This window comes from Engystomops pustulosus, chromosome 7 (assembly GCF_040894005.1).
Source record: "Engystomops pustulosus chromosome 7, aEngPut4.maternal, whole genome shotgun sequence".
NCBI lineage: Eukaryota > Metazoa > Chordata > Amphibia > Anura > Leptodactylidae > Engystomops > Engystomops pustulosus.
The window spans coordinates 92,105,736-92,132,974 of NC_092417.1; the positions used below are offsets into that span (position 1 = coordinate 92,105,736).

General features: G+C 44.4%; 1 protein-coding gene across 2 annotated transcripts in view; it reads left to right on the forward strand.

The window, feature by feature from the left end:
* The window catches only part of LRP3 (LDL receptor related protein 3), a 91,175-nt gene that overhangs the window by 59,710 nt on the left and 4,226 nt on the right, over positions 1-27,239 (forward strand). For both annotated transcript variants that reach the window (XM_072117240.1, XM_072117239.1), the window contains exons 2-6: positions 5,081-5,128; positions 11,669-11,807; positions 14,373-14,581; positions 24,295-25,381; positions 26,869-27,001. In XM_072117240.1, coding sequence (XP_071973341.1) covers positions 11,755-11,807; positions 14,373-14,581; positions 24,295-25,381; positions 26,869-27,001 — 1,482 coding nt within the window. In that variant the 5' untranslated portion in view covers positions 5,081-5,128; positions 11,669-11,754. The remainder of the gene's footprint in view (positions 1-5,080; positions 5,129-11,668; positions 11,808-14,372; positions 14,582-24,294; positions 25,382-26,868; positions 27,002-27,239) is intronic.

A 27,239-nucleotide genomic window follows, 5' to 3' on the forward strand; every position in this document is an offset into this window, starting at 1 on the left:
CGCTACTAAAGCCCCCCAACATGTTTCACCGTGTGTACGGCTTCATCAGGGGTATGGGTTTATCATGCGTGCGGCGTCCAAATAAGGGACCATATGGCAACATTTATGGGAAATTATATTCATATAGGTGCCTTTTTTAACTCTTGGATGAGCAATGAAGCGATTTAGACATGACAAGTTTTATTACATTACATACATTTTAAAGCTTATGCATGTAGCTCCCTCGCCGTGTGCGTTTTTCCCCATGGATGTACATCCTCTTTTAATCATGCATTAAGAAAAGGGACCAAGTTTTTAACTTACCTAAGTGTTGAAGATCACTTTGTTGTTTATCAAAGCTACTGCAACCATTGCTGACATGGTATTGCATCTCACCTACCCTTTTCCCCCTCTCCATGCACTAAATCAGAACATATATACAAAGACAACTGCTTCTAATTACAGTGGAATGGTGAGCTGACTATAAATTTTATTTTTTTTACTGTATATATATTTTTTGAAACAACATGCAATTGAAGAAATGTATGTATGTGGGAGATGAATTAAATTGGATGTGCCCAAATGAGATTATCCCTTTAAGGACAATATTTTCTTACTCTTTAAAAGGGTTGTACGCATATTATTGTATCTTCTAATAATCTAATAATTATAATCCACAGGCAACATATGTCCTTGGGGGAGTAAATCTGGGAGAGTCCCTTGTTGAGAAGGACCTGGGGGTACTGGTAGATCATAAATTGAATAACAGCATGCAATGTCAATCAGCTGCCTATAAAGCCAGTAGGATCTTGTCATGTATCAAAAGTGGTATGGACTCTCGGGATAAGGATGTAATATTACCCCTGTACAAGGCACTGGTTCGGCCTCACCTGGAATATGCTGTCCAGTTCTGGGCACCGGTCCATAATAAAGATGCCCTGGAGCTGGGAAGGGCTCAATAAAGAGCCACAAAAATGATGAAGGGCATGGTGGGTCTCAGATATGAGGAAAGATTAAAACAACTAGATTTATTTAGTCTGGAAAAGAGACGACTACGAGGGGACATGATTAATTTATACAAATATATGAATGGTACATACAAAAAATATGGTGGTAAGTTGTTTCAGATAAAATCAAATCAAAAGATGAGGGGGCAGGGTACTGTTGACTGTTCTGTTATTTAGAATTGTTTCCCCTAAATCCCTTCCTTATCCAATCCCACCCATCTTTGGTTGAACTTTTTATAACCATATAAACTATGATACTATCATAATATCAACAGGATCTGATAAGTGAAGGTCTGACTGCTGTTGATATAGAGAATTAGGGTTGTTGCTCTAATTGATGGAGTGACAGCTCAAACCTGTCCATTCAATAGTATGGTATTGTCAAAAAGTGCCAAGCACAGTGCTTGGCTATCTCTTGCATTCTCATTGACTCTTTTTGAGTGATAGCTGAGTGCTGTTCTTGCCGATTTCCAACACGCCCAGCACAATTTTTGCACCACTGTTAAGTGAGAACATTATTCCCATTCTCCACATGGCTGTGGGTCTGTTCTTGTGATCTCTGGGGGTCCTAGCAGTTAGATCCTTGCAAATCAAAACCTCCTTAATTAAGCATATAAAATAGTATGTGTCATCAAAGTGGTTTATACTCTTTAGTTTTAGCTGGTGGGTCACTTGCTGGAGCAGAGCACCACTATTCCCAACTATAGCAGAGGTACAGTATCTATCTATAGATAAGGTGAAAATTAGATTAGGATTAGAGAAGTGGACAGTCTTTCAACCTTTGAGAAGGTGCTAAACTGGCATCTCTGGAAGCAGGACAGTGCTCCAATCAAGTTCCATATAGTTACACATATGTTAATGACTGTGGAGACCACATCCTTGTGCAGGTTTTTCAAGGACAGGTCCATTTCCAAATGCATTACTCATGTTATGTAGAGACCTATAAGCAATCCATGTGCCACCAAACTTTGTTACATGGGCACTCATCATGGCTGAGAATGAGACATAACCTGCAGTGGATATATAACTCTAAATGTGTTCATATCACATGTAAAATTCAGGAGCATTCAGCTGTACTCAGGATATTTGTCCTGTCACAAGGACTCTGTGATATACCCATTGTTTTTGGGACCCTCCTGGATATTTGGCAAGACTAGTGTTAACATGCCATATTTTACCCTTTAAGATTTACTTCCAGGGAACAATAGTTCTTATATGCAACATATGTTGGGCAAAACACGCAGTGCTTATACTTAACAGGGTTGTTTGTTTCTTAAAATTCCATAATATGGGCTCATAGAAATATTAAATAAGCAATACTTACCTCCCTCTGTTGATCCAGCCCAGTACAATGGCACCCTTCACTCAGCGGCGATGTGTCAACAGCGATAGCTCACTGTGGCCAAATAAAGTTCAGATGATGAGAAGAGTGATTTGACGTCAGCATTGATCCTCTGTATACCAAGTGAGACTGCTGGTGAAGGGCGACGCCACACTCGACTAAAGCATCGGAGAGAGGTGAGTATTACTTCTTTATTATTTTTAAAACCCCTTGAACCCATTTTTAAAAAACTGTATAAAACGGACAACCCCAGTAAAGAATAGGTCCATATCAGTCTGTAGCCGCTGTATTAAAGATCTGTCAATAATGCAGAGGGCTTGATATAATAGAAACTTACAGCTCTCTGATGTTAGTATATGTGTGTGTGACAGTCTGAAATTGCAAGAGTTAAACATTTGTGCTGCTGCAGGATAGCATAAAAATTCTGTTATTTTGATGGTTATCACATTGATACCTGAAGCGAGAGGAAAGGCGTTTGTGGTTTTGCCTTGCAGTGTGTCTTTTATCATTATGCAAATTTCAATTCAGTGTTTCTCCCGATAGTTCCCCACCTCATGGCCCAGCTGCTTCCACTTTTGCAGGTGGGCCCAGACATCTTTCATGAAGCAATAGAACAAGCACTTGCTTAGTCTCTTGAAATCCAGCAGCAATTTGGCAAGTGTCTTCTTGCTGGCAACACTCTAAAGTCAATATTGAGACAGCTTCTTGCTTCCATTTTCTTGTATTCTTCGGCTGTTGAGAATTGAATTCAGACTGATCATTATCCCATTGATGGGAAAAATTAGCTCACTTTGTGAGTAGATCACGGAATATTTATTGACTTGATGTAGAGATGGATTCTGTGGATTAGCCTTGGGGGTTCACTAATTAAATTCAAATACAGATGAAAGAGCAGGGCTGAAATATATGAGCTGGCTGGCCCACCACCTAGTCTGCTTATCTTCCCCCAAAATGTCAGGAGGGATTCTAAGGCTTTTATATCCAGATATATCTGGGTGTTCTGACTGGTCCCATATTCTACAGTATATACAGTACTGTTCTTAATATTAATAGAGGTACTATTCTATAGAGCCATCATTATGGTAGTTATTTTTTTGTACATATGAAGTACAAGCGTTCCTATTTAAAGGACACCTGACTTACAGCTGCCCCCTGGTTACAGACAGACCTCACTGGCCACTGTAACCTCTGGTGAAGCTCTCTGACGGCTTTACTCTAGCCCCAGGTTGTAATAATCAGATGTAAGGTGTCTGTAATTAAGCTTTATTGATAATCCTTAGTCCCACGACATCACAAAATTTTGAAAATCCAATTACCACAGTGACAAAAAAAATATTTTGTCTATTCCGACTTACGTACCCGGGGACTACCTGTAGTATTATAGTTGTGACTACAGTTGTGACATACCAGAACTTGGTCTTTCATATTCCTTCAGATCAATGTGATAACTTGATTTTTAATACCAAAGTACAAAAAAGAAATGATTCAGACATTAGGGTGTTATATTCCTTTACAATGTTCATTGTATGGGATAATTTTTTTTATATTTTAATGACCCCTCCTTTTTTGCACCTTTAAGTAAATGGCATGCACAGAAAAGTCTTCCTCCCTTTCACACAGACTTCCCACCAAGTATTTCTCTTTTTCAAGGCCAGATGTATCTGGATGTTCTGACTGGCCCTATATCATGTTTAACTTTTTCTCCAGAGTGATCCCATGTCCTCCTACTTTTGCGGACAGTACTGGCCATGAACCACTCTTTCTCACAATGTGCACCTCCATGTCCTTTTCTCCAGCCTGGTCCTTTCAGTTCTCCTACAAGATGTAGATGTACCTAGGATGATGTCAATAAACCCTGACATCATAGATGTCTAAGGAAAGGAGATGTCTGTACTAAGGAAACGTGATGATGTAGTAACAAATCCATCAACCACTGGAAACATAGCACACTAAAAAAATATATGTCAGTCCACTTTCAGGAATTAGCAAACAGGTTCATGTTACATTGTACAGTGGCCCTCAGGATTCTTTCACTAGTGGGTCTTAAGCACTACAGCACTACTCTGGAGAATTCCTTATTATTATGGAAATCAGTTCTCTTTCTCTAGGTATTAGCATGGTCTTACTATCGTTATAAATATTGGGCAGATGTTTGTATTGACCTTGTATGTATTATGAATAGTAATTTAATCTCTTCTGTCACGACTCATCTTTGACACGTTCTTGATACAGTATGAGTTTTGTATGCAGTGATTTATACTATTTCTATATATTTTTTTTATCAAGTTTCTCTTTATATAAGTCATTTAATAGACTATTAATTTCTGGAGAAATATATGGACTTATTTTCCCTCTCTACATTTTGGCACAAATCCCCATTTTTAGCAAGCCATGTGACAACTATAATCATAATCCTGTCTTGTCCAGCCCAGAGATTTGTATTTGTGACATATGGTGTTTTTTCTTATTTACCTGGAAAATGTACTGCATCAATGTGACCTCAGTGATTTTGTAATACTATTGTCAATGACTAACACCTCTATCCTAATCAGGTCTTTATATTTACATAGTGAGCACAATTATATATAGTAGAAATATTTTATAGTTATATTCTTGTACATTATGGTTTAATTACAATATGTAGACATTTATATTTTTGTCAATTAGAAGCATTCTCTTAGTATTTTTGTTTTTTATATACGTTATAGTATAGTAGATATAATTTTGGAATATCTGTTTTTTTCTTTTCTAGTTAATGCACTCTCACCTGGATGGGTAGATACCACTTTCCCTTTTACAGGTAATGCAATTATTGTTTAATTCAACACCCTTTCATTATAATGTATATAGCCTCAACTATTCACCTTAGTATAAATGACAAGGATATTGAAAGTCTTACTTGTTTGCTCCTAAAATTAAACCACCTTGTTACACTGATAAGTGTTGTTCAGCCATTCCCACTTTACAAAGAAAATAATTTTTGAGTTATGTCCTAATGCATAATGGGAGGGAAGTTCAGAATGAGAAGTAACTTGTAAAAGATATATTTTTAAAATAACCGCACCATACAACTTGTCTACTGGGACACACTGATCATACTATAAACATCTACTAGAATTGCCCTTTAATACTGACATAACACAGGTGCAAGCTCTTAAGTTACACATTGGTGTAACAGTATGGGGAAGAAAGGTGATTTGAGTGCCTTTGAACGTGGCATGGTTGTTGGTGCCAGAAGGGCTGGTCTGAGTATTTCAGAAACTGCTGATCTACTGGGATTTTCACACACAACCATCTCTAGGGTTTACAGAGAATGGTCCGAAAAAGAAAAAACATCCAGTGAGTGGCAGTTCTGTGGGCGGAAATGCCTTGTTGATGCCAGAGGTCAGAGGAGAATGGGCAGACTGATTCGAGCTGATAGAAAGGCAACAGTGACTCAAATCGCCACCCGTTACAACCAAGGTAGGCAGAAGAGCATCTCTGAACGCACAGTATGTCGAACTTTGAGGCAGATGGGCTACAGCAGCAGAAGACCACACCGGGTGCCACTCCTTTCAGCTAAGAACAGGAAACTGAGGCTACAATTTGCACAAGCTCATCGAAATTGGACATTAGAAGATTGTAAAAGCGTTGCCTGGTCTGATGAATCTCGATTTCTGGTGCGACATTCGGATGGTAGGGTCAGAATTTTGCGTCAACAACATGAAAGCATGGATCCATCCTGCCTTGTATCAACGGTTCAGGCTGGTGGTGGTGGTGTCATGGTGTGGGGAATATTTTCTTGGCACTCTTTGGGCTCCTTGGTACCAATTGAGCATCGTTGCAACGCCACAGCCTACCTGAGTATTGTTGCCGACCATGTCCTTACCTTTATGACCACAATGTACCCAACATCTGATGGCTACTTTCAGCAGGATAATGCGCCATGTCATAAAGCTGGAATCATCTCAGACTGGTTTCTTGAACATGACAATGAGTTCACTGTACTCAAATGGCCTCCACAGTCACCAGATCTCAATCCAATAGAGCATCTTTGGGATGTGGTGGAACGGGAGATTCGCATCATGGATGTGCAGCCGACAAATCTGCGGCAACTGTGTGATGCCATCATGTCAATATGGACCAAAATCTCTGTGGAAAGCTTCCAGCACCTTGTTGAATCTATGCCACAAAGAATTGAGGCATTTCTGAAGGCAAAACGGGGTCCAACCCATTACTAGCATGGTGTACCTAATAAAGTGGCCGGTGAGTGTATACTTGAGCATAAGCTGAGTTTTTAAGCTCAAGAAATGTGCTGAAAAACCTGAACTTGGCTTAAATTGGAGTCTATAAAAAAATAAACTTGATACTCACCTTTCTGAGGCCCCCCACAGGTCCTTTTCTTTCTTCTGGCAGCAACTGGTCCATGCACGCTGGCTATGCACACATGATGATGTTAGCCATGTGCTCGAACCTGCCGTTGCCAGAAGCAAGAAGAGGATCTGCGTGAGGCGTCAGAAAGGGGAGTATGGAGTTTATTTTTTTATGTGTTGGGCATACTGGGGGCTGGCTATATACTGGGGCTGTCTGTATACTGGGGATGGCTGGCTATATACCCAGGAATGGGCTAGCTATATACTGGGGCAGAGGCTGGCTATAAAGGGGGTGGGCTGCCTGGCTGGCTATATACTGGGGGGGGCAGGGGCTGACTATATACTTGGACAGGTGCTGGCTATATACTAGATCAAGGTCTGTCTATTGGGTCCTACTGGGTTCTGGCTGGCTGGATATATACTGGTTCTGGCTGGCTGGATATATACTGGGTTATGGCTGGCTGGATATATACTGGGGCAGGGACTGGCTATATACTGGGGGCTGGCTCGCTATATAATAGAGCAGGGACTGGCTTTATTCTGGGTTCTGGCTGCCTGGATATATACAGGACGAGCATGCACTGGCTGCCTATATACTGGGGCAGGGGCTGCCTATCTACTGGAGGCTTACTGGCTATATAGTGGGGTCTGGCTGGCTATATATGAGGGCATGGGCTGGCTATGTACTGGGGGCTGGCTATATACTGGGAAAGGGGCTAGCTATATACTGGGGGCTGGCATGCTTCCTATATATTGGGGGCTGGCTGGTTATCTACTGGGGTCTGTCTGTTTGGCTAAATACTGGTGCAGGGGCTGGCTATATACTGGGGGCTATCTCGATATATAATGGGGCAGTGGCTGGCTATATACTGGGGGGGAGGCTGTGATCAATGCATTTTTCACCCTTGAGCTTTTACTTGGGTTGGCTTATACTCAAGTGTAAAAAAAAACAAATTTTCCACACTGGACCAGCGTAGGAGGTGGTACTAGTAGGAATAAACGGGAACACACAGGAAGGCAGGAGACACAGGAACGCAGGAATATCACTGGAGAGTTTTTTTCTAAGGCTGTGAGGCACAAAAATCCGGCATGGAACATAGGAAGGGGCTGGGAATTTAACAGGAAGGGCAAAGTGCCAAAGATAGCAGCCCAGAGTCTGGTTGACCCTCTCCACTTGTCCGTTAGACTGTTGGTGACAGGCAGAAGAGAAGTCCAGCTTAACTTGCAGATGGCTGCACAAGGAACGCCAGAACTTAGAAACAAAATAAACCCCTCGGTCCGAGACGTGTTGAGGAAGCCCATGAAGCCAAAAGATGTGAAGAAAGAACAAGCTGGCTAGATGTGGAACCGATGGCAGACCAGGCAGAGGCACAAAGTGGGACATCTTGGAAAACTTATCTGTTACCACCCAGATGACTTTTACTGGAGGAAGATGGTAGAATATGTAATATGGGGTAACATGGGGGAATGTAATAAAGTCCATGGCTATGTGAGTCCACAGGCAACTGGGTATTGGCAACAGCAGCAGCAGACCTGCTTGTTATGGGCACAGGAAGTACAGGAACTCAAAAAATCTTGAATGTCCTTGACCAGATTTGGTCACTAGTAGTAACGAGATATGAGAGAAATAGACCTCTGCACCCCACGGTGCCCAGCTACACGAGAGCAGTGTCCCCAAATTAGTATCCTCTTCCGTATAGCTGGTCGGACATAGATATTGCCAGGAGGAAGCTGCCATAGGTCCACAGGAGCCGCAACAACCAGAAGTTCCGGAGGAATGATATGACGATGAGAACCAAGAAGTTGAACCGTGAAAAGAAAAGGGACCAGTGAGCCTGTCAAGGATTGAGATGCTGAGCGGTCCGGAGGTACAGGAAATTCTTGTGGTCAGTATAGATATAGACTGGATGATGAGCTCCTTCCAGAAGATAGTGCCACTCCAAAGCTAGCTTTATGGCCAGAAGTTCCCGATCACCAATCGAATAATTCCTTTCTGCAGTGGAGGTTTTAGAGAAGAATCCACAGGTGAGGGTTCGACCCTTGGGCCCTTTCTGGTTGAGAACGGCTCCAGCACCAACGGATGAGGCTTCCACCTCTAGCAGGAGCGGTCTCTCAGGATCAGGCCATGTGAATACCGGAGCAGAGGCAAAGGCAGACTTCAGCTTAGAGAAAGCTTCTTCAGCCAACGAAAGCCAGAGTCTTGGATTGGCGTTCTTCTTGGTCAGCGCCACAATAGGAGATACAAGAGAGGAGTAATGTGGAATAAATTGCCGGTAATAATTGGCGAAGCCCAGAAATCTCTGTATAGCACGTAGACCCACTGGGCGAGGCCACTGAAGCACGACAGCTTAGCAGGATCCATCTGTAGTCCTTTGTCAGATATAATGTATCCCAGGAACGGAAGGGAACTTCAATAAAACTGGCATTTCTCAAGCTTAGCATACAAGCGTTTGGCCCTTATGCGCCTAATAACTTGCCGGACGTGGACCTGATGAGACCGTAGGTCAGCAGAAAACGCCAGAATATCGCCCAAGTAGACAATGACACAAGTGTAGAGCAAGTCTCGAAAGATATCGTTGACAAATTCATGGAACAATGCTGGTCCAAAGGGCATTATAAGATCGTCAAAATGTCTGTCACGAGTATTGAAGGCCACGAGTATTGAAGGCCATCTTCCACTCATGCTAGAGGTCGAAGCCTCATCCGTTGGTGCTGGAGCTCCGGTATTCACATGGCCTGATACTGAGAGACTGCTCCTACTAGAGGTCGAAGCTTCATCCCTTTGTGCTGGAGCCTTCACGGATGTGGATGAAGTTATATGCGCCTCGCAGATCCAGTTTGGTGAAAACCTTGGCACCTCGAAGTTGGTCAAAAAGTTCAGTGATGAGAGGCAACTGATAACGGTTTTTCACTGTGACTTTATTGAGGCCGCGGTAGTTGATGCACCCAAGGAGAGAACCATCTTTCTAGGCCACAAAGAAGAATCTGGCACCGGCAGGGGAAGATGACTTGCGGATGAATCCCTTCTGCAAATTGTGCTTTATGTAGGCCGACATGGATGCGGTTTCAGGCACAGATAACGGATATACGCGATCTCATGGAGGAGATGTGCCTGGCAGCAGGTCAATGGGACAGTCATAGGGACGGTGTGGTGGCAGAATCTCTGCTTGCTTCTCAGAGAAAACATCCGCAAAGTCCTCATAAGAAGCGGGAAGACCTGCCAGCTGCTTGGAGGAGTCTGTAGGTGACATGGCAGGAACTGGATGGAGAGCCATGAGACAGCGAGAGCGGCACTCTGCTCCCCAACAAAGGCTTTCCCTAATCTGCCAGTCGAGCACTGGAGCGTGTTGCTGCAACCACGGGAGACCCAAAAGCACTGAAGATGTAGACCGGGGGAGCACGTAAAATTTCAGTCTCTCCTTGTGCAACGCCCCAATTTGCAGAGACAGAGGTTCCATACGGTACTGGAACGGGTCATGGAGAATCTGTCCACTGATGGAAGAAATAACCAGCGGCTTCTCTAGGCGAACCACAGGAAAGTGATGCTGGGAGACCAGGGCAGCATCCATGAAATTCCCTGCAGAGCCAGGAAGGCTGAGACTTGAACTGGGTTGCCTGTTCCAAAACTGAGAAGAATAGGGACATTCAGACGAGGGGAAGCTTGTCTCTGACCTAGGGACGGTTCTCCCAAGAAACCTAAGCACAGGCGTCTTCCCAGATGCTGTGGACAGACTGAAAAGTGTCTAGGAAGTGCTCCAGACTAGCACAATAAAGGCAGAGATTCTCCTGTCTTTATCTGTAACGCTCCTGGGGGGGGGAAGTCAGATGAGATCTGTCTTTTCTGTAAAAAAGACTGGTCACAAAAGCCACCTTAGCCCACTCTGTAGGGAACTGCGTAGACATGTAGGGAGCACTGAGTAATGAAGCCCCGGTATAACCTCACCGTCATATTTGGAGGGCACGGATAGACGCAGCCTGGGTTCAGTAGGAGACCATGCAGCCATAGAAACAGGAGGTGTCGCGGGTACTGGACGCCATTGCTAAGCATTGAATAGTTGCTGCAGGGTGGCGGTGACTTGTCCAAGTTGCTTTCCTTGGGCGGCAATTTGCTGAGACTGCTGGATATCAGAAAAGATCTAAGATCAGCCAGTTCTGGAAGCGGAACCTCGGAGGGATCCATGGCAGGATCTTACTATCAGGAGGTGGTACTAGCCAACACCTGTGGCCGGAGTCTAAGAGGCACCTGGTCTTCACCAGAGCCCACAGCAAAGCGGGATGGACCTGCTGCGGCAGGGTACCACCAGGTCGTTCCACAGATGCAACTAGACCTCGGTGGCAGCCAGGGTTGAGGTACCTTAGCAGGAGACAGTCTCGGGTCATGTACAGGCACAGGGTCATGGCAGGTGGCAGAGATGCAACATCAAGTCCAATCTGGGGTCAACAACGGGAGGTCCAGGCAGATGGGAATGGGAACACAGGCACACAGGAACGCAGGACATGGGAACACAGGATACACAGGAACACACAGAATACACGGGACACACACAGGAATGCAGGAGGCACAGGAACACAGGAATATCGCCGCTGATTTTTTTCTAAGGCTGTGAGGCACAAAGATCCGGCAGGGAACATAGGAAGGGGCTGGGAATTTAACAGAAAGGGCAAGTTGGCGCACACCCTAGGCTGGATCCCGGCGAGGTAAGTCGCGCGGCAGACACAGCGCGGTACACGGTTGTGCTTGCGACCCGAGACAAGGGTCGCAGGGCCACCCGTGAGAACAGCTAATGGCCAGAATACTTATGAGAATGTTTTATTTCACAAAATTAATTAGCAAAAATATCTACATTTCTCCTTTTTTCTGTCATGATGGGGTGCAGATTGTACATTAATGGGCAAAAAAGAACTTTTTTAACTTCTTTCAGCACCCACTGTATTTTGTCAAATAATATTAATGCAAATCTTAAGGTGTGTTTTTTTTATCTTGGCAGCTGCTTGCAGTGGTGAATTGGAACAACACACAGAACGAAGAGGTGTCATTTACAGTCCGGCATGGCCCCTGAACTACCCCCCTACCATGAACTGCAGCTGGTTTATCCAAGGAGACCATGGAGATGTCATAACAATTAGGTGACTGATCAACAAAAACTCAGCATATGAATTTGTATTCCTTTTTACTCTCTAGTGTATTATTATAGTGTGAAATGTAGTAGGAAAAATGATTAGTTCTTATTTTCATTAAAGCATATAAAGGGTTTCTTTTACAGGACCACCCGCTATATGCCAAATAGGGTGAAGTAAGGATGAATACCTATAGAAATGGCTGACTTGTAATCAGGGCAGCCATCAGGAAATTCGGGGCCCCATACAGCAAAAGTGTCTGGGCCCCAACACACCCCAAAACCGAACAAGCCTCCTGCCCCCCGCAGTGACCTTTCACAAACAGGGTTTGAGGCCTGTTGCTATGACAAGGCACACTCTTCTGGTAGATTGCCAATAGGAGTCATACTATTGAACGTCACGTGCAATTTTTCACATTTTCATAAAAAAAGCTAAATCCTGCTATTGAGGGACCTGCTCAGGTTTCAAGTCACTTTGAGAGGCCTAAATAAAGTAAAACCCCATAAATTACTCCATTATAGAAACTACACCCCTCAACGTACGTAAAACAACTTTTATGAAGTTTGTTAACCCTTTAATTGGTTTACAGGGGTTAAAACAAAATCGGATGCAATTTCGAAATTACATTTTATTTGGCTAAATTAATGTGTTTTTCATAAAATGTACAAATTCTCAGTGGATAAAATTCCAAAACGCTCCTCAAAATTTGATCCCCCATCTCTCCCGCGTATAACAATACCCCATATGTGGTGGTAACCTGCTGTATGGGCACACGCCAGGGCATTGAGGGGGAGCTGCGCCATTCAGAGCAGATTATGCATTGTCACTTTTTATTGGCTATACAATCTTTATTTTTTTGGCAATTTGGACATTTAAGGGCTTATTTTTTGCGACATGAGATGCACTTTACAAATACTTCATTTAAGTGGGTCTATAGCTTTTCGATGAGATTTTATTAACTCTTTAATGTATGGAGGAAAAGAAAATTGTCAATTTGGGGTTTCTTTTTTTTGTATATTTTGGGGGTCGTACACCATACACTAAAAATACTATAATATTTTCATTCTATAGATCACTACGATTACGGTGATACCTCATTTATATAGTTTTTCATTTATTTTTACAATTTTACTGGAGAAAAACTAATACAGAGGAAATCTTATTTGTTTCTGCATCGCCATCTTTTCGGGAACTTAACCTTAATATTTTTTGGTTGACAGAGCTAGTTTAGGGCTTATTTTTTACGTGTTGAGTTGTTCTTTCAATTGGTACCATTTTGGGGCACATAACTTTTTTTGATCACTTTTTAGAACATTTTTGTAGAGGGATTTTATGAAAATTTATATTTTTGGCGAGTTTTTCGGGTTTTGTTTTTACGGCGTTCACCGTACGGGTCCAATAATGTTTCTGACTTATTGTACAGATTGTTACGGACGCGGTGATACCAAATATGTGGGGGGTTTTGGTGATTTTCAGGTATTTTTACTTTATTAGATGTGTATAGGGAATGTTTGTGTTTAGGGGACTTTAACTCTATTTAATTAATTATTTTTATTAAAAATTGTGTTTATTCAGTGTTTTTAACTTTTTTTTCTTTACTTTTACAGGTTAGCTTGAACAAGTGATCCACTGATCACTTGTTCAAGCTATTCTTCACCTAATACAGTGTAATACAGATGTATTACACTGTATTATGTGAAACACTGAGCATGCTGCGCATGCTCAGTGTGTCACAGCCGGTTCCTGCCAGGAGGCACGGACCCGGCACCCGGAAGAAGATCGCGCAGCCCCGGGCACCGGCAGTCCCGGGGCTGCGATCAGAGCAGCGGGACCCCCCCGGTAAGCGCCGCGGGGGGGTCCGAATCCTGTTAAATGCCCCTAGCACGCCGCGGTCAGCGCGACCGCGGCGTGTTAGGGGTTAACACCCGCGATCGGAGAAATCTCCGATCGCGGGTGTTAGAGGAGGGTGTCGGCTATAATATATAGCCGACACCCGCAGCTTCTGGCCCCGGCTCCATTCAGGAGCCGGGGCCAGAAGTTTGACGTACTATTACCGCATATTACCCCACCGGCCGGGCCCCCCCCCCCTAGTGTCTTAGAGTCCGGGCCCCATAGGGCAGTACCAGTTGTACTGCCCTATCGGCGGCCCTGCTTGTAATACTCCATGGGTTGGTGTTGTAAACACATTACTTAAAAAGGTTGCTTTGATGGGACATGTAGAACTTAAAGCACTGTCTAGGTTTGAAGTAGGGGTGTCTTATGTTTTCCAAGTACAACCATGGGTAATTTGAAGTGGCACTTATAAGAAACCAGTTCCACATTCCACATGTGATTATGGAAATATAAAAGAATGCGATCCAATGAGGATCCCTGTCCTTTATGCAAAATAGCGACCCATTACAATCATGTGGTTGTCCTTCAGTCTGATTTTTAATTTGGTCATATCTGCACCCCCAATATTACTCCAATGGTTAGGCAAATCACTATATATCAAGAAACTGCTTGTAATTAATGTATTATTTCTGAACAGAATGCATTCTAGAGTTTTTTTTCCTGTTCTTTTCTGTATTTCAGTTTTAAGAATTTTGATATTCAAGATTCACACAAGTGCACGGTTGACTGGCTACTTATTGGTCCCTCTTCAAAAAGAGAAGGATATAAAGTCTGCGGATCTACCATCCCTCCAGCCTTCATTTCATTGCGAGATCATGTTTGGATGTTCTTTCATTCAGATCCGTCAAGTTCAGGGCAGTCTCAGGGATTCCGTCTCTCATATATTAGAGGTATGGATGATTGTATTTAAGGAAATATCTTTTTACCGTAGCCTAGGAAGCTTCAAATTTGTTATAAGTATCTGTCTGTAGATCAAGCTGTGCCCTGTATTTAAGAGACTGAAACAAACCCTCAGCTGTGAGAAAGAAGTGGTTTACATAGTTTAAAGGACCTACTATTTTAATGAATTAATTTTGTCTATAGTAGTGATGATAAAGCATTGATAGCAGCCCCAGTTACTCATATACGAGCAAATAATCAAATTTTTTTCTGATATGCTGTGACATATTTTGACTACACACTTTCATTTTTTGGATGTAACAATGTTATCATTACTCACTGAAAATAAATAATTGTCCCCATGTTGCCATACACCCTGGAACAATTATAGGATCATGCAGTCATACATTACCACACTAAGCCTCCCCAACCCACAGCACCACAGCAATTGCAGCCCCCATGAAACATTGCACACAATTGGGTAAAAATTGGGCAACTGGACTGGATAGAATGATGAATATTTGTGATCAGTTTATGTAGTGCAGTACTGCATTGCAAATAATCTGTCGTTACTGTGGTGTTGTAACTGTGAGGCCTTTAGCATGGGGTCCCAGTATTATTAGGATGTTGTGAAATTAAACAATTTTAGGACTGAGAACCATAATCGCCATTTTATACATGTTTACTAGAGATGAGCGAGCACTAAAATGCTCGGGTACTCGTTATTCGAGACAAACTTTTCCCGATGCTCGAGTGCTCGTCTCGAATAACGAACCCCATTGAAGTCAATGGGAGACTCGAGCATTTTTCAAGGGGACCAAGGCTCTGCACAGGGAAGCTTGGCCAAACACCTGGGAACCTCAGAAAAGGATGGAAACACCACGGAAATGGACAGGAAACAGCAGGGGCAGCATGCATGGATGCCTCTGAGGCTGCTTAATCGCACCATTATGCCAAAATTATGGGCAACAGCATGGCCATGACAGAGTGACAGAATGAAGCTAGATAGCATCTAAAACATCCAATAATTGACCCTGACAGCGGCAGCAGGCTAGAGAGTGTCATGGCGACATACCCTAAATGGACTCAGGCTTCAAACCAATGGGTGGCAGAGAGGAACCAAAGGAGGTGAGCAAGAAGCGCTCAAATAATATCGGTACATGATAAAAGTTTGCCAGTATATTTTGTGGATTACACAGCAGGGTGGCGACAAAGTTAACAAGTTTGATGTGGAAGCCATGAAAACAACCCAAATTTGTGCCTGACACACCTCGTTTGATAAGGGGACGATGTATGGAGGCAGCTATATGGACGACTTTTGGAGGTAGCAATGGAGACAACGTGTGGAGGCTGCTATGGAGACAATTTAATTTGGATAGTGCCTGTATGTGGCAGTCCAAAAAAGTTTTCAAACCAGAGGAGCAGGTAGGTGGCCCTCCAGAAAAATTAAATGTATAAAGTACTATAGCTAGAGCCAGTGGGCCCTGTCAAAAAATAGCCAGTTTCCTCTGCTTTAGTGTACAAAGAGGAGGAGAAGGAGGAAAATGAGGAGGAGGAGGAGTGCATAAATTATTCAGGTTGAGCTTCCTTCACCTGGTGGAGATTGGAAATTATGAGAAATCCAGGCTTTATTCATCTTAATAAGCCTCAGCCTGAAAGCGCTGTCAGTCGACAGGCGTGTACGCTTATCGGTGATGATGCCACCAGCTGCACTGAAAACCCGCTCGGACACGACGCTAGCAGCAGGGCAGGCAAGAACCTCCAAGGCGTACAGCGCCAGTTCGTGCCACATGTCCAGCTTTGAAACCCAGTAGTTGTAGGGAGCTGTGTGATCATTTAGGACGATGGTATGGTCAGCTACGTACTCCCTCACCATCTTTCTGTAAAGATCAGCCCTACTCTGCCGAGACTGGGGACAGGTGACAGTGTCTTGCTGGGGTGACATAAAGCTGGCAAAAGCCTTGTAAAGCGTACCCTTGCCAGTGCTGGACAAGCTGCCTGCTCGCCTACTCTCCCTCGCTACTTGTCCCGCAGAACTACGCACTCTGCCGCTAGCACTGTCAGAAGGGAAATGCTGTTTCAGCTTGTGCACCAGGGCCTGCTGGTATTCATGCATTCTCACACTCCTTTCCTCTCCAGGGATGAGAGTGGAAAGATTTTGCTTGTACCGTGGGTCCAGGAGAGTGAATACCCAGTAATCGGTGCTGGAATAAATTCTTTGAACGTGAGGGTCACGGGATAGGCAGCCTAGCATGAAATCTGCCATATGCGCCAGAGTCCCAACGCGCAAGAATTCACTCCCCTCACTGGCCTGACTGTCCATTTCCTCCTCCTCCAACTCCTCTTCTTCTGCCCATACACGCTGAACAGTGAAGGTCTGAGCAATGCTCCCCTCTTGTGTCTCGCCAACATTCTCCTCCTCTTCCTCCTCATCCTCCTCCACCTCCTCCGATATGCGCTGAGAAACAGACCTGAGGGTGCTTTGGCTATCAACAAGGGAATCTTCTTCCCCCGTCTCTTGTGACGAGCGCAAAGCTTCCGACTTCATGCTGATCAGAGAGTTTTTCAACAGGCCAAGCAGCGGGATGGTGAGGCTGATGATGGCGGCATCGCCACTGACCATCTGTGTTGACTCCTCAAAGTTACTCAGCACCTGACAGATATCAGACATCCACGTCCACTCCTCATTGTAGACTTGAGGAAGCTGACTGACCTGACTACCAGTTCTGGTGGAAGTTGACATCTGGCAGTCTACAATCGCTCTGCGCTGCTGGTAAACTCTGGATAACATGGTTAATGTTGAATTCCACCTCGTGGGCACGTCCCACAACAGTCGGTGAGCGGGCAGTTGGAGGCGGCGCTGCGCTGCCCTGAGAGTGGCAGCATCTGTGCTGGACTTCCTGAAATGCGCACAGATGCGGCGCACCTTCGTGAGCAAATCTGACAGATTGGGGTATGTCTTGAGGAAACGCTGAACTATCAGATTTAACACATGGGCCAGGCATGGCACATGTGTCAGTCTGCCGAGTTGCAGAGCCGCCACCAGGTTACGGCCGTTGTCACACACAACCATGCCTGGCTTCAGGTTCAGCGGTGCCAGCCACAGATCAGTCTGCGCCGTGATGCCCTGTAATAGTTCTTGGGCGGTGTGCCTTTTATCGCCTAGGCTCAGCAGTTTGAGCACCGCCTGCTGTCGCTTAGCGACGGCACTGCTGCTGTGCCTAGAGCTAGCGACTGATGGCGCCATGCCCACGGATGGTAGTTCGGAGGTGGAGGAGGGGTGGGAGGAGGAGGAGGCATAGTAGGCCTTTGAGACCTGGACCGAGGTAGGCCCCGCAATCCTCGGCGTCGGCAGTATATGACCAGCCCCAGGGTCAGACTCGGTCCCAGCCTCCACCAAGTTAACCCAATGTGCCGTCAGCGATATATAGTGGCCCTGCCCGGCAGCACTCGTCCACGTGTCCGTGGTCAGGTGGACCTTGTCAGAAACGGCGTTGGTCAGGGCACGGATGATGTTGTCTGACACGTGCTGGTGCAGGGCTGGGACGGCACATCGGGAAAAGTAGTGGCGGCTGGGGACCGAATACCGAGGGGCGGCCGCCGCCATGAGGTTGCGAAAGGCCTCAGTCTCTACTAGCCTATAGGGCAGCATCTCCAGGCTAAGCAATCTGGAGATGTGGACATTAAGGGCTTGGGCGTGCGGGTGGGTTGCACTATATTTTCTTTTCCGCTCCAGCGTCTGGGGTATGGAGAGCTGAACGCTGGTGGATGCTGTGGAGGATCGTGGAGGCGACGATGGGGTTTTTGTGGCAGGGTCCTGGGCAGGGGGCTGACTATCAGCTGACACAGGGGAAGGAGCAGTGGTGTGCACGGCCGGAGGTGAACGGGCTTGGTGCCACTGATTCGGGTGTTTAGCATTCATATGCCTGCGCATACTGGTGGTAGTTAAGCTAGTAGTGGTGGAACCCCTGCTGATCCTGGTTTGGCAAAGGTTGCACACCACAGTCCGTCGGTCATACGGTGTTTCCTTAAAGAACCTCCAGACTTCTGAAAATCTAGCCCTCACCGCGGGAGACCTCGCCACGGGAGCTTCACTACGTGACACATTTGGCGCTGATGCACCAGCTCTGGCCCTGCCTCTCCGTCTGGCCCCACCACTGCCTCTTCCAACCTGTTCTGGTCGAGGACTCTCCTCCGTCTCAGAAGCACTGTGTTCACCCGGCCTCTCAACCCAGCGTGGGTCTGTCACCTCATCATCCTCCGATCCCTCAGTCTGCTCCCCCCTCGGACTTCCTGCCCTGACAACAACTTCACCACTGTCTGACAACCGTGTCTCCTCATCGTCGGACACCTCTTTACACACTTCTTCCACTACGTCAAGAAGGTCATCATCACCCACAGACTGCGACTGGTGGAAAACCTGGGCATCGGAAATTTGCTCATCAGCAACCGGACAAGTGGTTTGTGACTGTGGAAAGGGTCCAGAAAACAGTTCCTCAGAGTATGCCGGTTCAAATGCCAAATTTTCCTGGGAGGGGGCAGACTGGGGGGGAGGAGGCTGAGGTGCAGGAGCTGGAGGAGTGCCGATTTCGGTGACATGGGTGGACTGCGTGGAAGACTGACTGGTGGACAAATTGCTCGAAGCATTGTCGGCAATCCACGACATCACCTGTTCGCACTGTTCTGGCCTCAACAGTGCTCTACCACGAGTCCCAGTAACTTCAGACATGAACCTAGGGAGTGTAGCTCTGCGGCGTTCCCCTGCTCCCTCATCAGCAGGTGGTGTCTCACCCCGCCCAGGACCATGGCCTCTGACCCCTGCAGTAGTTGGACGCCCACGTCCCCGCCCTCGTCCTCTACCCCTAGCCCTCGGGTTAAACATTTTGAAAATGAAAGTTATAACTTAAATTTTTTTTTTACTTTTTTTTGTGTTTTTTTTTTTTTTTTTTTTGTGTTTTTTAGTTTTTAAAACCAAACGATGCTATCCTATTGCTATGGCTATTTTCTAGCCAAGTATGAAAGCACACTGCTATGCCAGATGAGATGACGCTGAGTTATGAAAAAATAAACGTAAAATAAAAAGTAAATGGCAGACTGTGCCTAATTTCAATCAAACCCCTAATAAATTGTCCCACTTCGGTCTTTGCGATGGATATGTGCGTCACTAAGCGCTAAACACAACGGTCGCAAGTCTCACTGCAAATTCCTCACAATATGGTAGTAGATGCACTACAGCAAGGCCAGCCACCAGCAGATCAACCAGAAATAAAATATATAACGCTATTGTAGGCCTAAGTAAGCCGTTTGGATTCTCCTATGGCTATTTTCTAGCCAAGTATGAAAGCACACTGCTATGCCAGATGAGATGACGCTGAGTTATGAAAAAATAAACGTAAAATAAAAAGTAAATGGCAGACTGTGCCTAATTTCAATCAAACCCCTAATAAATTGTCCCACTTCGGTCTTTGCGATGGATATGTGCGTCACTAAGCGCTAAACACAACGGTCGCAAGTCTCACTGCAAATTCCTCACAATATGGTAGTAGATGCACTACAGCAAGGCCAGCCACCAGCAGATCAACCAGAAATAAAATATATAACGCTATTGTAGGCCTAAGTAAGCCGTTTGGATTCTCCTATGGCTATTTTCTAGCCAAGTATGAAAGCACACTGCTATGCCAGATGAGATGACGCTGAGTTATGAAAAAATAAACGTAAAATAAAAAGTAAATGGCAGACTGTGCCTAATTTCAATCAAACCCCTAATAAATTGTCCCACTTCGGTCTTTGCGATGGATATGTGCGTCACTAAGCGCTAAACACAACGGTCGCAAGTCTCACTGCAAATTCCTCACAATATGGTAGTAGATGCACTACAGCAAGGCCAGCCACCAGCAGATCAACCAGAAATAAAATATATAACGCTATTGTAGGCCTAAGTAAGCCGTTTGGATTCTCCTATGGCTATTTTCTAGCCAAGTATGAAAGCACACTGCTATGCCAGATGAGATGACGCTGAGTTATGAAAAAATAAACGTAAAATAAAAAGTAAATGGCAGACTGTGCCTAATTTCAATCAAACCCCTAATAAATTGTCCCACTTCGGTCTTTGCGATGGATATGTGCGTCACTAAGCGCTAAACACAACGGTCGCAAGTCTCCCTGCAAATTCCTCACAATATGGTAGTAGATGCACTACAGCAAGGCCAGCCACCAGCAGATCAACCAGAAATAAAATATATAACGCTATTGTAGGCCTAAGTAAGCCGTTTGGATTCTCCTATGGCTATTTTCTAGCCAACTATGAAAGCACACTGCTATGCCAGATGAGATGACGCTGAGTTATCAAAAGATAAACGTAAAATAAAAAGTAAATGGCAGACTGTGCCTAATTGAAATCAAACCCCTAATAAATTGTCCCACTTCGGTCTTTGCGATGGATATGTGCGTCACTAAGCACTAAACACAACGGTCCCAAGTCTCACTGCAAATTCCTCACAATATGGTAGTAGATGCACTACCGCAAGGCCAGCTACCAGCAGATCAACCAGAAATAAAATATATAACGCTATTGTAGGCCTAAGTAAGCCATTTGGATTCTCCTATGGCTATTTTCTAGCCAAGTATGAAAGCACACTGCTATGCCAGATGAGATGACGCTGAGTTATGAAAAAATAAACGTAAAATAAAAAGAAACTGCCAGACTGTGCCTAATTGAAATCCAACCCCTAATAAATTATCCCACTTCGGTCTTTGCGATGGATATGTGCGTCACTAAGCGCTAAACACAGCGGTCGCAAGTCTCACTCCAAATTCCTCACAATTGGCTAGTATATGCACTGCAGCAAGGACAGCCACCAGCAGATCAACCAGAAATAAAATATATATAACGCTATTGTAGGCGTAAGTAAGCCGTTTGGATTCTCCTTTGGCTATTTTCTAGCCAAGTATGAAAGCACACTGATGAGATGACGCTGAGTTATGAAAAAATAAACGTAAAATAAAAAGAAACTGGCAGACTGTGCCTAATTGAAATCAAACCCCTAATAAATTTTCCCACTTTGGTGTTTGAGGTGGATATGTGTGTCACTAAGAGCTAAACACAACGGTAGCAAGTCCCCCTGCAAATTCCTCACAATATGGTACTAGCTGCACTACTAGTGCCAGCAAGCCCAGCCACAAGCAAACAAAAAAAAAAAGTATAACGTTATTGTAGCCCTAAGAAGGGCTGTTGGGTTCTTGTTGAATCACTCCTGCCTAACACTATTCTAATAGAACACCCTAACGCTTTCCCTGACCAGCAGCAGCTCTCTCCCTAGCGGCATCCAGACACAGAATGATCCGAGCAGCGCGGGCAGCGGCTAGTCTATCCCAGGGTCACCTGATCTGGCCAGCCAACCACTGCTATCGACGTGTAAGGGTACCACGTCATGCTGGATGGAGTGCAGAGTCTCCTGGCTTGTGATTGGCTCTGTTTCTGGCCGCCAAAAAGCAAAACGGCGGGAGCTGCCATTTTCTCGAGCGGGCGAAGTATTCGTCCGAGCAACGAGCAGTTTCGAGTACGCTAATGCTCGAACAAGCATCAAGCTCGGACGAGTATGTTCGCTCATCTCTAATGTTTACCCTATTATTTTAGAAAGAGAACCTAATTGATACTATTTGTGTGTATTATATATTTGTATCATATTGTTTCGTCATTGGAATTTTTTACACTTAGATAACGATAAGCAGTATTTTATGCACAGATCATTAATGGTATACATGGTACATATGTGTTTATTTGATTAATTTAGAAGGTGAACTTAAATTGATGGTATTCATGTGTGTCATTTCATGTGTGGTAACATATTTTATGTATTAAAACAAGATTTACTCGAATAATTTTTACCAGTGCCAGTAACAGTATATATTTTCATATAGTCGTGAAATTGAACAATGTTCAGATTTATTTATATAACCCAAATGTATTTTAAATTTGTGATCCAGTTGCAAAATTATATTTTCTGTATATAACTGTATATTACATTTGGTTCCATAACACATATGACAGTGCCATTATGTTGCATGGGCCACTGGCCAAAACAACTGATTAAATCCCGAAACCTTCTTTTCTTTAAATCCAGTCATCTATGACTCTATGAAATATTAACCATTGTTATTGTTGCATATTGAAATTGAAAGTGCAGTCTGTGTAATTGCATTCTTTTTACTTCACTGCAAAAAGAGTCCATTTTATTTTCCATGAGAGCTGCTTTCTTGTGTATACCTTGGATAACTTCTGTACACTTTATATTCCATTACCATCCTGATTGGGTCTCTGTTCCATGCGTCTCCTTTCACATTTCCCGTTAATATCCATCTGGCAATGGACTGGAAGTGTTGTAAATCACAAGATGTGACTGCATGAAATCTCTTAAGGGAACTGGAATTTGATAGAAATTATCTCTCAAGCCGTGAAGATTAAGCAAAGTACTTGAAGCAATTGTCATTACAATGTAACTACAGTGCTGCTGGTTGATCTAATGGGATCGCCATACAATAAATGCACTTCCTATTGTTGGTTGCCACTGAGGTGATGCGTAGGAGCATCAATGCTGTCTCCATCTTTTTTTCTGCACAGGTCCTTGAATGATGTAGTAGTGCATGTGCAACATCCCCCACCAGGACCTAGCACTTTCTACGGTGGTTGTAGACAGCCGGGGCACAGAATACTGGCTGGCTTGTGTGGTAGCGGTGCTTGGTGTTGGGACCAGAGGACGGGCCTACAGCCTGGCAGGTCTCCAGCAGGTGGTGTGTGCAAGAATAATGGAGGGAGAGGTTGATGAAGGAGGTTTCTCCCTGAGGCAAACCCTGAGGTGTATATGGGAATCCCTGGGTGATGGAGGATAGGGGGCCCATGATGGTGAAGCAGCCTGATCCAGGGGTAACGCAAAGGCACGTTGTACAAATCAACACCCACAGTTCTTTATTGGAACTTCAACGGTAGGCAACGTGATAACATCAACAGCAGCAGGTTCAGCTGATCACAGCTGGGTTGCTCACAGCCTGGTAGTAACTTCAGGCTGGGCTGGTAGATTGAACCGAGTCCGGACAGTGGACCTCTGCTCTGGGCCTTAGTCTCCTGACTTGCACAAGGTGTCACGCAGCAGCCTGAAATACTTCCTTTATTAAATAAATAAATAAAAATGAATTTTATGTATATTTCGTGGTCAAGTGTGATGGCATCATGTAGAAAATCAATTCTGAGATGAGATGTAAATTGATTGTATAAAGTCAAGGAGGAGGAGAGTTGGGGTCTAGATGGGGAGCCACTGTGATTTACATCATGCATCGGACTTCAGGAGATCTGGTTAGTGATGTCTCTGGATGCAGGACCATCAATAACAGTGCTATCAGAAGGAAGAGAGAGCAAGACTTCAGTGTTAAAATCTCTGCCTCCTTGACTTTATACAACCAGTTTACATCTCACTTTAAAGTTTCTCAATGAGACCACCACACTAGGTCATGAAAGGGACATGAACTGGAACATGTACAGCAGCTTGGCAACATACTGGCTGTGGTTTATTAATTTCTGCTGACAGGTTCCCTTTAAGTCAGAGAATTCAAGGTAAGTGGAAGCTGGTGTGCTGATGACCAAGTCTCAAATACCCAGAAATACCTCTTTAATGTGCATGTCCATATCACATAATGTTATCTAATAATGTTCTTTTCTTTTTCTATAAAGGAAAAATGGGGCTCACTTCATGTCCAACAGATGAATTTCTTTGTGGGAATGGGAAATGTATCCCGAACACCTGGAGGTGCAATTCTGCAGATGAATGTGGAGATAACTCAGATGAAAAAAATTGTACAAATCCCTCCACTGAGATAAGGACCAGCCTGTGTCCTACAGGAACTTTCCCCTGCAATTTGGCTCGCTCCACGCAATGCTTGTCTAATGAATTGAGGTGTAACTCTGTAAAGGACTGTATGTCAGGTGCAGATGAAGAAAATTGTCCAGAACTTACGTGCGGTGGAAAGCTGAGCAATTTTTACGGCTCCTTTGCTTCACCAGACTTTTTCCGCCCAGATCACAGCCGGTCGGATGTTCGATGCACTTGGTACATAGATACCCAAGACAATCGTCATGTAATTCTTCAAATTGATTTACTTTTGGGGTACAGTGATTATGTCAAAGTTTATGAAGGAATTGGTGAGAGGAGTGATAAACTGTTACAAACCCTTTCATTTCGCAACAACCGCCACACAGTTAGTGCTGAGTCTGCCAATGGCCAGCTGACCTTATCATACCATGCACGTCCGAAAACCATGGGCCATGGTTTTAATGCCACTTACCAGGTTAAAGGTTACTGTTTGCCATGGGAACAGCCCTGTGGAATAGATGACATTTGTTACTCTGAACGCCAGACCTGTGATGGTTGGTGGCATTGTCCCAATGGCAAAGATGAAGAAAATTGTAAACCTTGCCAGAGTAACGAATATCCTTGTGAGGGAGGCAGCGGTCTCTGCTACTCTTACCTTGATCGTTGCAACAACCAGAAAAACTGTCCAGATGGCTCTGATGAAAAAAACTGCTTTACGTGCCAACCAGGGAATTTTCACTGTGGAACCAATCTGTGTATTTTTGAAACATGGCGTTGTGATGGGCAAGAGGATTGCCAGGATGGAAGTGATGAACAGAACTGTCTGGTGATTGTACCTAGAAAGGTTATCACAGCAGCTCTTATTGGAAGCCTGGTGTGCGGTCTACTCCTGGTGATTGCCTTGGGCTGTGCCTTCAAATTATATTCCCTTAGAAGTCGGGAGTACAGGTAAAATTATAAGGTTTTCCACATATAGTATGTTGGCTTCACAGTTAAATTAATTGACTGACACAATTACAACAGTTATTTTTTACTTGCCCCATTAAAGCTATTTATATATAAGAGGCTTCACAGTGACTTTCCAAAGTAAGATAATTGAGGCATATCGTGCAGTTCTGTTCACATTCATTAGTGAAATTAATATGCAAATATGTTTTACAGGGTTGGAAATAGAAAACTATGTCTTAGGGCTACCCTAACTAAAGCAGCTCCGTCTACATTTATATCTCACTTTAAAGAAGCCTAGTGACATGATTGGTCAAACCAGTAAATCTTTTCCAAAGGGAATAGAAACCAACTGTAGACAATGCTGTTTCAATGTACTGTGCAGTGTAGGAAATTCCCAGCAGTGCATGCATGGCATTTAATATTCCACATATTTAAGGGGGCCTGCAAAGTCATATCTCCAGATGGAGCTTAGTTTCTCTCCTGACATATGCAACATCCCCCACCCGGGGCCTAGACTTCTTCGGTGACTGGAGGAAGCTGGGGCCCCGAATACCGGAGTGTCTCGCTAGTGCGACCTAGCACGTGGTGATGGTCACTGTGCTTCGTATCAGGAAAGAAGTCTTCATCCACTGGCTAGCAGGTCTCCAGCAGGTGGTGTGTGCAAGAAAATGAGGGAGAGGTTGAATGTGTAGGTTTCTCCCTAGGACAACCCCGATGTGTAGATAGGGATCCCTGAGGATGGAGGATGGGGCACCCTTGGTGTTATACAGCCTGATCCAAGGATCACTTAGAGGCATGTTGGTAAAGCATAACCTACAGTCCTTTATTGGAAACTTGGCAACGGCCACAACAGCAGAAGACTTCAGCTGGGTAGAGCTTCAGGCTTGGAGAGTAGGCTGCTTCAGCAGCAGAGCTGTAGCAGAGTCCTGATTGTGGACCTCTGCTTTTGGCCTGGTCTCCTGGCAGTCCAAGGTGTCAGGGCAGTATGCCTTGCTTCCTCTGCTTCCTGGGATCTTGCTCTCTCTAGAAGGCATGGAACTATCCACCCACAAGAGCCTCTATAACCCTTGTGAGCTGCAAGCTGCTTTAACCAACCAGCTTGCTTCACCCATTACAATGCTACTGAGCATTCTATTGGTCAACAGTATTCACAGACAGAGACTTACAGCTGCATTACGATGATTCCACACTGGAGGCCATCAGTGAGTTGATCACTCTCACAGATTAGCAAAGGAGGAAGATTTGGAGTTCGCCTGCGTGGGTAGGGGTGTTGTACATAGGTTAGTGAAGTGCAACACAGTGCTACTCATGGCAAAAGTCCCACTGTGACCCAGATAAAAAAATGGAAAATTCTTGTTTTTTTCTACTATTCTGACAAATCCCAGGCCTAAACATCAGGAAATAGCAATGCCATTATATCAGCTATTATTTATTTACTAGTTTTATCTCTTTAAGCTGATAAGACCTGTTTGATGCATTTTTTCCAGGGCATTTGAAACACAGATGACCCGCTTAGAGGCAGAGTTTGTAAGACGTGAGGCTCCACCTTCTTATGGGCAGCTTATTGCACAGGGACTTATTCCTCCTGTTGAAGACTTTCCAGCTGTCAGTGATTCTCAAGTATGTACATTTTCATGTTTTTTTACATTGCGGATTAAGTGAAAAGCAGATTTAAATACAAGTAGTGATGAGCGGGTTTGAAAAAAATTTGGTTTGAGACCTGACTTGATGCGGAACTTGAACCCACACATTAACCTCCATTTCATTTAATGGAAAACTGAATTTTAACACCTACAAATGGCTGAAAAATGGGGATAATAACAGTGGAGTTGCCGTGACAAAAATGGGCTAGAGAAAT